Here is a 12,822-nt window from a genome sequence, read left to right on the forward strand (position 1 = left end):
AATGTGGGACATTAAGTTATGTGTAATTATAGGATTGAAGAGCTGGTATCAGTTCAAGACAGGCTTGATGTTAGGACAATAACTTCTCTTTTTTTTTCCTCAGTCTGTCTTTAGGAATTATGATCATGACCATGATGGCTATATTTCTCAGGAAGACTTTGAAAGTATAGCTGCCAACTTCCCCTTTTTGGACTCTTTCTGTGTGCTGGACAAAGACCAGTAAGTTTGGAGATTTCTTTGTGGGCCTTTTCTTTTAATTTTCCTCAATTTAAATACTCATGAAAACTAATTATTGAAGAAACAGTGTCTCCCAAGCTTCTTGTGTCTGACATCTCACTTAAGGAACAGGGGATCACCAAAGACTGAATTCTGTTCTCATTTAACTTCTTAAGCTGTAATCAGTTCTGTAAGCCCACCCATGCTGGAGTCTTGCTTTACCTGGTACTTTAAATATTATTTACGTAGTAGCTTTAACTGCGGCTGGAACTGATTCACGACCCCTAGAGTACCATCAAATTGCAGTGGAGATGCTTTATCCAGACCAGGCATCAGAGCAATGAAACAAGTTGTGTACAGTAGAGAGGAAAGGGGTGTATGTAGTGGAGGAAGGGTAGCATATATTCTGCGTGGTATATATATTTCCTAGCATGTATATAGTATATATGATATATATATGTTTCCTAGCACACTGGGTTCGGTAGTTCTTGCTGTCCAGAATCTCTTTGACTGTCAAGGCTGGTGATCAGCCGCAGGCGTAACTGCTTAGTCTGTGTAAACAGTAAGTCAAGATCCTTCACCTAATGGCCTGGTCTGTGCTCTGATACCATGAGCAGGTGAGAAACCAAGGTCCATGCTATATGTTCAGTGTCTGCTCTTCTATGAAGGGTAAGAACCACTAAGGCTCTAAGGGATTTTTTTCTGCCAAGGCTGTTACAGCTTTTTCAAAGAATGTGCTATGTGCGCTGCATGCTTTTTGCAGTGAGAAAACCTGAATTGTTCAGTGCCATGAGCAGTGACAGATCTAACCTACATTTTTTTCCCCTGACAGAGACGGTCTTATAAGCAAAGAGGAAATGATGGCTTACTTTCTGAGAGCTAAATCACAGTTCCAGTGTAAAATGGGACCAGGGTTTATTCATAACTTTCAGGAGATGACCTATCTTAAACCAACTTTCTGCGAGCACTGTGCAGGATTTGTAAGTATGTCTTTAACAATAGTGTATCTCAAACACATTTACCCTTCAACATAGACCAGGTGAAACTGGCTCCATGCATTGTAAAATCTCTTGGGCAAATATCTCATTGCATTCAGAAGCACAAAACATTTCCTCATGTTGTAGCTGTGCTACCCAGTTTTGTTTTGGTGGTTCCTGAAAAAAAGTGGCATTTGTAAGACTTACTGTTGTGGGGTGTGTGGGAGAATAAAATTCTGTCAGCTAAAGGATATTAGAGACTATATGAATGGAATTACTTCATTTATCTTAAGGTCTTTAATTTGGCTTGATTTCCCATGTAAACAAGCTCAAGGGAAAATGGGTGTCTGGAACAGAGGATGTAGATGAAGCAAAAGCAGTTCTTTCTCAGGAAATTGCACATGGCAACGTAGCATGTTCATAATTCTCTGAATGACCATAACAGCCTTAATCTTTTCTCTATTGAATTAACAGATCTTCTAATTCGGTCAAGAAATCAAAAGAGCTTCCAGCAGTTCTGTACAATAAGAATCTTCTAATCTCTTTGTAGGGGGGTTTGTTTGTTTGTTTTCTTTTTCTCTCAGACATAACTTACCAGATGCCACCTATTAGAGTATTTAGTACATAGCTGGGGAATAATTGCTTTTGTGAATACTTGTGTTGCTTGCAAACCTCCTCCAACTTTTCTGTTTCAAGCCAAGTATAGTAAAGAAAAAGGAATTACTACGATTTAAAAGTTACTTTAATGCACACACTCCACCAAAATCAAACATCTACATATAGACAGCAAAAGCAGTAAGGGCAGAGGGTCATGTCTTCTACTTTTGTGCGGGCCACACAGAGGTTATAAATTCAGACTGTCATCCCTGCTCTCCAGAGCCGACCTGTCCCTGCTGTCACAGTGAAATCTCCAGCTTGTACTAAGTGCACTTTTCCACTAAGTAATATTTCTCCAGTTGGAAGTAACAGCACCGCTAAGTGCAAAAAATGTGCCTCCTTTCAGGCCAGTTCTGGTGTTCCTGCTCTTGTCCATCCTCCCATCTTCCGCTTGCTTTTTTTGTGATGTGTCACTCATGTTCAGGTGCTTGTGGTCCCTATTGCAACCGCTGATCAAGGCCGTGGGAAAGAAGGAATTCCACCTATTTCCGCTAGAACTGCAAAAGCCTTGGAGGCAACATGGTCAATGCTGATTCAGGAGCTGACAGCTCTGGCAGTCACTGGTCTGAGCCTATTGTTTCAGGTTGCCTGCAGCCTCAGGAGGACGTCGTTGTGTTCGTGACACTCAGTTCATGTTTGGAAGGCTTCCATAGCAAAGCAAGGGCTGAGGACTGCCCTGCAATGTCCTCACCACCAGATATTTTTCTCCTGCATCAATTTGCTAATTGGCTATTGTTGGACTTTTTACGTCTCCCTGATTACAATCCAATACAGGAATACAAATGAGTAAGGGGTTGTACAGGAAATGGAAATAAGGTCATTTTTCCTGTCAACTCACTGAAGTCATTGGCATTGTTCTGTGGATGAGTTGAGCTGATAGGACAGGAACCAACTACAAAATCTGCTGCATATTTGTTCTGCATTTCAGTGCTGCTCATCCACGGGTGGAAATCTAATTTCAAACTGATGCACTGATTCACAGTCAAAATAATGTGCGCTGACAGTGTAGCAGGATGAATTGACATGACAGTGCAATGCACACGGTATTCAATAAAATATGTTATTACAAAGATATGAACTTTAAAGGTCAATCTAAACCCTGATGCCATTAAGCAGCATAAAATTGATATGCCCATGGCTGCTCACAGTTCCGTGCCACAGCTTGAGTTACACCGCGTGGCAGGGTAGGTGACCAGCCGTCCCGCTGAGCTTTATAATCTGAATTTGCACAGATCCTCTTACCTTGCAGCTGGCTCAAGCCAGCTTTGCAGAAAAGTTGTGTCAGACAGATTCAAGGCTTTAGGTCAGAATTCATGCCATGGCACTTCAACTAAGCTTTCACTGTGGTGTGCAACCCCAAGAGTGGTGCCAAGTTTGAGTAGGAGGAAGGTACAGAGCTGAGAAGGTGAGGAGAAAGTGGGAACAGATTAGAACTGAAATGAAAGAAATAATCCATGTCTCTTACACTGATCCAGGCAAAGAGACATGGGGAAAAAGGTCATTACTGTCCATTCAAGAGGGGCTTGGGAAGCTCCACTCTCACTGCCTGACCACGGCAACTGCATTGACTGGGCTTATATACAGCATTAGCTAGAAAAGAACAAGCAGCAGGCTTTTTATGGACCCTTCCACCACTGCTGGCCTTTCTGTTCTGTTGTTCACTGTTCTTCCACCTTGCCTAATCTATTTTGCTTTCTCCAAGCCCCACTTTGTCCGTGCAAATTTGTTTGTGCAGTATATGGATTTTTTTTCCCCTGGAATCTTCCTATTCTCTTTATTTTACTCTTTCCTTTGATTTCTGAATTTTCTCCAGCTCTTCCTCTTGAACATTTCTTTAAAGACCTTGTTCCACCCCTGCAGACTGTGCATGGATTCTTACGGATATGGTATGGATCCATGTGCAGTTTCAGCTGCCTATATATGCTCACCCTCCCTGGTAACGTTTTGAATGAGGTCATGATAAACAAACACTGGAGTCCCGGATTTTTTCCTTTAATGCTAGAGCTAGAAAAGCTGCCCCTTCCTCTTTCTGCCTCTCAGAGTGAAATTGCTTGGTTTTATAATGACATGGCTGTAGATACAGCACTTCTGAGTGTACAGATAACAATTTGCTAGGGAATTTTCCTACTTCCAAGCAACCCTACTTCCCAAAAGTGGGATGACATACACTGCATCCTGAAAGTTTAGCATTTGGTCATTATATGCGTCAACACGGACAGGTTCTGGGAGGAGGCAAAGATGGAATGCAGTGGCTTTTCTGCCTGTTTCAGTCTTTAGCCTTTTTTAATGGAAAAGGTCAGGTGTACAAATCAGGCTGCTGTGGCTAAGTGCGCTGGGGACCAGTATGGGAACCAAGGGCTTAATTTTTATCCCCAGTGGTTCTTTCTTCTGCTGTGTTTGGATGGCCTGGGTCATCCATGTATCTGGAGAATGGAGGGACACTGGAAATTCCCCCACAGATAACATTAGTGAGCCTAGAAGCAGAATGTGCTCTGCTGGTTTCAGTAAGCTTGATATGATGTCAATTTTTCACCCATTTCTGGAAGCAAATGTTATCTGTGTGTCTCCTTCTCTGGTAGTCCCACTGTAAGTAGTAGGAATAGGGGGGAAAGCCACACATGTCTTATCACAATTAGAGGGGAAGGTCTGCCTAACAGGAAGGGTGTTGAAAGCAGTTGTATCCTGTTTGTGCTTTTGTAGCCATTGGTACTTCCTCATTGTGACCTTGTTTTCCTTCCAGCTTTCTTTTCTGGTTCCTTGACGTTCTTTTGTCTTTCTTTGCAGCTCTGGGGCATAATCAAACAAGGCTACAAATGCAAAGGTAAACAAATATTGCATGGATTTTTTTTCAAGCTGTATGTGGAGGGGTTTAGCACAAGTAGGCTAAGTGTATTTTTTACTAAAATATCATCTGTTCATCCAAATTTTGCTTCTACACTTGGTACTGTCTGTGAACAGTGACTTCTGGTACACTGGGAAGTCTCACTACATTAGGGGACATAGCACCTGGTAGGAAAACACACAGGTTCCGTGAGCTAAAGGCCCAAAGCAGCCACTGACTCCACGAGGTGTCAGTTTCTACCAGCAAAGACCTTACACCCCGGAAAACCGAGTGTCCTCATCCTAACACTGAGACATCCTGAAATATATCTCCTGAAACACGGGGTCAGGAAAAGGTCTGTTGGCAACGCTGCCTGGCATGTACATCCGCATGCCTGCAGTGAAGCCTAGCTGTCCTTGCAATGCAATAGTGACTGAGCTAGAAATAGGGAAATATTGAATTCCTAGACTGCCCAGCAAATGTTATTGCAAGATTGTTTCTTGAGATTGTCGACTTAAAAAAAAATCCTAGAGCTGTTACAGTTCTTTCTGTTGCTTTCATAAAATGCTTAATTTCTTATGCAGTACTTGCACTGTATTGAGCAAGAATATCAGACCAAGAATGACATTGTCATGGTCCTCATTAGCTTTAAGGTCCTGGACCTATTTATTTCTCAAGCAGCCCAGCTCTGGATGAAGGGCACTGTTGATTTTCACAGTTGTAATTGCATCCCAGTTATTCACAAGGGAACATTCACGCTGGGGCTTCCCAGTTGTATTTGTATGCATTTTTTCCCCTCAGTCTTACACTGACTCCCAGGAGAAGGATGAAGAATTTGCAGTGTTTTATTTTTAGGATACATTGCTCTCCCTGTCCACCCATCAACATCTCTTCCTCAGAGAGATGGGGAAAGTGTCCATGGCTAAACCATCGTGTTTAATTGAGCTGTTCCTCACTACTGTCGTCTGAGCAGCTATGAAAGGGTTAATTGCAGCCCATACTTCTACTGGTAGGGTAAGGGTGCTGTGTTTTGTCACAGCACCCCCGTAAACTCATCTTGAGATCTGAAAGTATGTCCTGTCTCTGTCCTGCATCATTGCTTGTTAACAGCAGCCCAGTGGAGAGAGTGAGCAGAAGTGGTTCTGTAAAGGCAAAATTACAGGCAATGAAGCATGACAGTAAGAGAGCAGAACTGCTCACTCAGATCTTAGTGGTCAACAAGTGCCTGCCCTTTGCTACAGCAGCTACCAGCTGCTCTGTATGCCAGCATCACTGGAGTGCTGCACCCGTTATGGTTGATTTCTGCCTTTGAGCACAGAGCTGTCATCTGTTTCGAACCTCTGACACTGTGCTAGCAGGGGGCTGGAGGGAGTTAACCTGTTTGGATCTTCTGCTTACCTGCATTGTGGGTAATGAGATAAAGCTAGACAGTGTGGTCTACAAGTAACAAAAGAGGTTCTCTGCTGCTAAGAGATCTTTACTGTACTGGGGGAGGGGGTGGAAGGAAGGGGGTGTGATACCTTTAGGGCAGAAAAAACCACACCTGTGCAGGTACTTCTGTATTAGTCATATGAACGTGGTGATGGGAGAAACCAGAGCTCTCACCCATCATGCTAACGCTGCTAGAGCAGAATGGCTCTTTTAGCAGAGTTAGAAACACAACACTCTGGTGATGGCTAAAATGTTAGGTTGTGGAGCAGCAACAGAGAAACAAAGGAGACAGAAATTTTCAAACAAGGGCAGGGACACAGAGGAGAGAGAGCCTGTGTTTGGGGCACACATCCTCCACCCTTTGGCCCTTCCTTGCAGGTAAGATCTGTACTGCAGTCACACTTCAAATAAACGTACCTACTGGTGAGTGTACCTGCAGTGATGCAAAGCCCAACAGAGGATAAGTGTGCAGGCATTCAGCCACTTTCATCTGTGTGGCTGATACACATCAACAGAGCTTACTCTGCTGATGCTCCTTACTGAGTTTTTTAGACTAGTTTTAACCTACAGTGGTCTACACTGACCTCTACCTGTCAGAATCAAGAGTACAGATACTCCAGTGTATTTACTATAATGGGCCCTGCTGAGTCAAATATCGAGTAATTCAAGGTTGCTTCTTTAAGACTAATTTCTGATGGACTATCATTCCCTCTTCCACGATGCTGCCGAATTTCTACTAATGGCTGCCATGGAAATGACCTATTTTTTATAACACCCTTCACACCAAATGATCTGTTTCTGTAACTCCCTTCGCACCTTCCATCAAAGCATTTGTTCCTTCAAAGTCCTGCCTGTATCTGCCTGCTAATAGCCCTGAGGGATTACTAGATAGTTGGGGCTTTCCATCTGGTGACTTGACAATGCCTTTTTTCACAGACTGTGGTGCCAACTGCCATAAGCAATGCAGAGACCTGCTTGTGCTAGCGTGCAGGAAATTTTCCAGAGGAACCTCAGTAGGTAGCAACCACGGCTCTCTGCCTAGCAGTCCATCCCTGCCTCCAGGTGAGAGCATCTTGTTCCTATTTAAAACCATTTCTGGAATCCTCTCTCACAGCCAGTGTCCTTGATGCCATTTCTGATCTTCCCTTTGTATCAACGCACAGAGCAACACGTGCATTCCATTGCACTGGGGTTTGTGTTCAGTGCTCAGATTACAGCATCACTTTCTGCAGTGATGGCCTTAGTCTCCTGCTTGAGGCTCCCTATCCTCTATACTGGTGCCTCTATCCCAGCTGAAAAGAAATAAAATTATAATTAATTGGGGAAATTGTACTTTTGCTTATAAACCACTCAGGGGCAGGGGCTGGGAGACATAGGGCACAATTCTAGCTCTGCCTTATACCCTGAGCATTTGGGTGGAGGGAGAAGGAAATGTGCACACACAAGGTCAAAATCAGTTTCCAAGCAGCATATGGATATTGCTAATTATACCACTGCTTCATATAGGGGGATTACCTCCTCCTGCCCCAGACTTAAGTTACCTTTCTGTAAAGATTACAAAGTAGACTTGTTAAAATAAACAATTCCACCTTCTCTTTCAGTCCAAGATGACGTGTTTGAGTTTCCCAGTGTGGCTGCGGAACATCAGGACCTCGATGGCAGAGCTATCACCCTCGTCACTGGCTCTTCACGGAAAATTTCGGTGCGGCTGCAGAGGGTGACCACCAGCCAAGCCACACAGACAGAACCACTCTGGCATGAGCCAGGCTGGAACGATTCAGGCTCCCATACTTTCCCCAAAATGAAGTCCAAATTCCATGGCAAAGCTGGGAAGAACAAAGGCTTTGCAAAATGGGAGAATGAAAAGCCCAACGTGCAGGCTGATATAGAGCTAGAAGCTGAAGCCCCACAACATATACAGGATCACAATGGAATTGAAACCCTCACAGAAACACAGGAATCTGAGGTGAGTTGCAGAAGAAGCCACGACAGTGTAAAATATGCTAGAATCTGAGGTCTCATAAAGTTATTTTATGAATTTTAGGAGGCTTTTTCATTAAAATTTGCCATTGCTTCTTGAACAAGAGTTACTTTCAGAATTCTGTCAAACCATCCATAGATACCTGGTTTTTACACTGCAGTTTGTATTTACTGTAACTGGGGCTTGGGTCTTGGATTCAGTATGTGCTTTTAGGAGATGGGCACTTTGTGAAGATCATTAAAATAGCCTGATGGAGATCTGACCAAATTCTCTGCTGTTGCACCTTTGCAATGCACAGTTATGGGCTCCGTGTTAGACTTACAAGAACTAGCATTCTGATATACAAATCCAGACTAGGGCAGGATATCGGTCTGAGTTTTGTTGTTGCCACCCATAAAGTTTATACTTCCAAAGCCTCGTGCTTTCAATGACCATTTTTGCTAGCATGTGCCTATTTTCCTTCGTTTACAGGACAGCTGATTGCTCACCGTGAAGCACAGAAAAATGAAGACGACGATAACACAGGAAGTGTTGATGGACTGTCACAGACCATACTTGTCCATGAGAAGTTTTCCTGTACCTCATACACTTAAATTCAACCATTGCCCTGTTTTCTTAGCTGAGAAGTGTTACAAAGCACTATTTATTTTCTCACGAGTAAGCCGTTTGGATGAACATTGCACAGACACAGCAGAATGGATCTCTGCGCTGTGTTTTCTTTTGAATGACTTTTGTGGAAACTTCCTCTACACGCCAGTGAGGATATATTTGGCCTCCTTTAAATACACTGCATCATTTCAGTATGGCTGCCAGCAACAACAATGGTGAGGACAGAAGCCAAGCATCTAAGTTTGCTCGATAACACTCCTTTCCAGAGGCTTGTAATGATCTTTTAAGGAAAGAAGTAGGTGTGTATGTTGATTAAATCTCAAACAAAAACCTTTCACAAAGTCCTCTATGATGAAATTCTTTTCACACCTGGTGTTTCATATTTGGCCATGTTTACATTGTTATAGTGAGCATATTGGTGTTCACCACAGTGATACCAGTTCCAAGACTGCAGATCCTTCAAATAGGCAGCAAGTGTCTGAGACTGAAGGAATTCCAAGACACTATGCATTTATCTGGTTACACTGCAATGGAGAGGCATCATCTCTGCTCACACCAATTATGGTAAAATTAGTATGTAATAAACACCTTAGTTTTAAGTGTGTGTATATACTTGTGTATGTGGCATGTTTTTCTCTGGTTTATCAACCTGCACATGTTAATACTAAACATATCAAAGAGCAACCTGCAACTTAGCAGCATGCTAATGTAGGATCCAGCACCTGAATTACAAGGGGTCCAAGAAGGAGGTTTTAAATGGCATTTCTCAGAAGCATTAAGTTACTTAAGGAGCATAGCCCCTATCTGGAAGAAGAGAGGAAACCAAACCAAAACACCACAAAGCTCAAACCTGAGAGGTGTGCCCCAAATTGGCATACATGTATTATTCTCCCTATTCCATCTCCCCACAAAAATAGGTGTGTGTAGGGAGCATACATGCTGAAAGCAACCCAATTATAGGATTTCCTACAAAGTGAAGTTATTGCACGCTTCATTAAGTTACAAGACCAGAGAGTAACTTCATAGACTTCCCTAACCAAAACTGACAGCTGCACTCCTCTGTGGTAATTTGACAGTAAACTGCACTGTGACACCTGCTCAGGTTTGCATCTTGAATCCTGCAGGTTTGTTTTCCAAAACAAGTAGTAATGATGGTAATTCTGGGAAGAGAAAGAAAAAGAAAAAGGGAAAAACAAAGAGAGGAAGAACATGCTCTTACTGTTTTAAACTCAGAGAAACACGCGCTGCAGAAAGCACCCATTTCCAAGGTAGGATGAGGGCCAGAAGCATCCCTCAGTCTTACTGCAGCACGCAAAGAAGCAGCTTTAGCAAAAATATGGTCCTTATTTCTTGTGGTGGGTCAGGTGACGGGTCAGAGCAGGCTGACCGCACAGCTGCTGTTACAGCACATGGCTTGCACACAATGAAAATGATGTGGTAGAGAATTTGAATAGAGAAAATTGGTTACGGTCCAGCCTGTTGATGGATCTGTTGAGATAAGCTTTTTAACACTTTATAAATGAAATGCTCTTGTGCAACTTCATTCTTAGCATCACGTAAGAGTTTTAGCCAGCATTTAGTCTGCAGACCTCGGCCCATTTCTTTCAGGGTCTTAAAAGTTAGTTTTAAGCTCTTGTTCTATCAGGCCCACAAACCATGCACGTCTTCATTTCGCTGTTGGACAAGAATGTTTCTCTTACATAATCTTACTTTCTCACTTACATATTTACTTCCCAAGATACTTAACAAAGAATTTCTTGTTCGCCTCCTCTGACTTAACAAGAGACAAAATGTATCAGCCATCAGAGTCCTGACTAAACAACGTGCCTCTGCTGGTCTTGGTGAAATCCTGCTTGCTGGAAGTAGAGCAATTCCAGGAGGGTGTCCAGGAGAAAAAGTGTCATAATGACAAGAATACTAGATTAATGAAGTAGCTAAAGTGAGATACAATCCCAAATGATGCTGGATACTACCACCACATCCATTCTTCCCCATCTCAGGATCTTTGAAGATACTTGGGGGGAGAAAGAGGAGGTTTTTTAAAAAAACAACCAAAAAAATCCAAACATAAAAACACCACACAGTGGAAAGATTACGTCAAACCTTATTTACGGCACAATCTGCATATGCCAAAGAATACAAGCAACAGGAGTAGGTGAAAAATACAAGTGCTTGGATAGGCTCTGTAAGAGATTATTTGGCTGTTTGAGCCAAACCCACTAGGACTTTCTGTGCTTGTGTAAAACTTCTGCAAAGCCATGTGATGCAAATAAGGGAGCTTCAGCCTTGCTGTCAACTTTATGGCATAACTTTGAGTGCTGTGCAGGGAGTCAAGGGGACATCTGGCTCCCTCAGAGCAAAATGTAAAACCAGGTTTAGACTACAGCTCTCCCCTCTGCTCTAGATCTCCTCAGTCTTGCCCATCCCTGCCACCACCAGTGTTACCCAGCTTTTGGGTTTTAAAAGACTAATCCCAGCTTCACAAAGAAACAACTTCCTAGGCAGAAGCTATCTTCTCAGAGGTGCCTTCCTCAGGCAGGTGAAGCCTAAGGGAGGGGAGCTGGGGGGGGAAGGTAACATGCTTGCTGACCAGAGCAAGTCAGAAGCATGGATTTTCTTTCCCCTGCAGGGAAAAGTAAGCCATTTTCCTTCCAGTACAGAAGATGATAAAAAGCTGAGTTACAGAGCAAATTTAGGGGCAGGTGCTGCTTAAAATTTTACATTTTCCCAAAATGTAGTGAACTGGCTGCTGTCACCTCTGTGGGCTGTTGCTCAGGAACTGCCCTCTGGAAGCCAAAGTGAAAGCGTGCCCCAGTGCAGCAGCCCCCAAGGTCATCCTCACTGTGGGCCTGGGAGTCTTTGAACCAGCCTGAGCAGCCAAAAAAGGGTCCTCACAGCCTGGGACACTTGTTCCAGAAGCTTTAGGCATCTGTATGGGAAATAGCTGCATGTGAAGAGGGATCCTGGATACAGGACACAGGCAGAAAACAAACAAACAAAAACCCTTAGAGAACAAACAACAGACAGATGGGGAGTAAGTGTGGGAAGAAGCATTCTAAGAGAGCTCTCCCTCCCTATGTGACACCAAGAATGGAACAGGATCCCAATGGAGACTGAGCAGAGGGGGAAGGAAAGAAGAAAAGGAGGAAGGAAGAAAGGAGATCTTAATGCAGATTTCATGGAGACACGAGAGGTAGGAGACACAAGGGCTTGTCATTTCATGATTGTCACAGCCAAAGAAAAATCTAGCTGAGGTTTGCTTCATTCAGCATCAGCCTGATAACTGATGGGCCTCTGCACAGCACAAAAAAATTGCTCCAAGTACTTCTCAAGAGAGTCTTGACAACAGAGTTGGCCCACGCCAGGACACTGGAGAAATAGAGCTAACTTTGGAACAAGTTATTGAATTATCAGCACTGATCTGAACTGGATTTTCAAAATAAGCACTGCAGCCAACAGGCTAAACTCACTGGAAAATCTGCGTGCTCAGCTCCGAAGTGCTGTTTACAGCTGCTGACAATCTGGTCCTAGGAGAGAGAAAAGCCATCAGCAAAAGGCTACCGCTGGGGCAGTATGAAATTTAGCCAAAAAGTCTGCTTTTTCCATGAGTTAAGCTAATGCCGGAAAGTTTAAAGCGCCCTTATCACCTTCATCTCTACTTCATGTGTGAAAACGAGTTATGACCTTCCACCTGCCCACAGCACAGGCAGACTCCCTCTTTCTTTGGTTTTACAATAGTGTTTTCCTACTTTTTATACTTGTTTTTCTCTCCTCTGTTGTGGGAAAGACCCACGTGGACAAGAGGGGAAATTACTGGACAATAAAGGGGAAACAATGACACTGACAGCACTCAGAGCTGTAAAAAGCACTAAGTAAACACAAAGGAAAAGTATTTTTCCCTTCTACCCTTGTTTGTTGAGCCATTAGAGGTACAACTTATTTTCAGCCAAAGAGGGGAGAAGGCAATGTTTACAGCTGGTAATAGCACTTGCTTTTTCGATTTGTGTCCCTTTGAAAAGGCACAACCTGAAACAAGCAAACACACAAATATTTTGAGAGCCTACACAGAGGAAACAGAAGTTCACATCCACTTCAGTGTACCAGTCTCTGATCACAACACTGGCATGACT

At 43.3% G+C, this 12,822-nt stretch overlaps 1 protein-coding gene across 4 annotated transcripts in view; it reads left to right on the top strand.

The window, feature by feature from the left end:
- The window catches only part of RASGRP3 (RAS guanyl releasing protein 3), a 46,260-nt gene extending 36,960 nt beyond the window's left edge, over positions 1–9,300 (top strand). For all 4 annotated transcript variants that reach the window (XM_065679928.1, XM_065679927.1, XM_065679925.1 and 1 more), the window contains 6 exons: positions 104–219; positions 1,049–1,196; positions 4,635–4,671; positions 7,039–7,164; positions 7,704–8,068; positions 8,555–9,300. In XM_065679928.1, the coding sequence (XP_065536000.1) occupies positions 104–219; positions 1,049–1,196; positions 4,635–4,671; positions 7,039–7,164; positions 7,704–8,068; positions 8,555–8,563 (801 nt within the window). In that variant the 3' untranslated portion in view covers positions 8,564–9,300. The remainder of the gene's footprint in view (positions 1–103; positions 220–1,048; positions 1,197–4,634; positions 4,672–7,038; positions 7,165–7,703; positions 8,069–8,554) is intronic.
- Positions 9,301–12,822: the final 3,522 nt, after the last annotated feature.

This window comes from Lathamus discolor, chromosome 5 (assembly GCF_037157495.1).
Source record: "Lathamus discolor isolate bLatDis1 chromosome 5, bLatDis1.hap1, whole genome shotgun sequence".
Taxonomy (NCBI): Eukaryota; Metazoa; Chordata; class Aves; order Psittaciformes; family Psittacidae; genus Lathamus; species Lathamus discolor.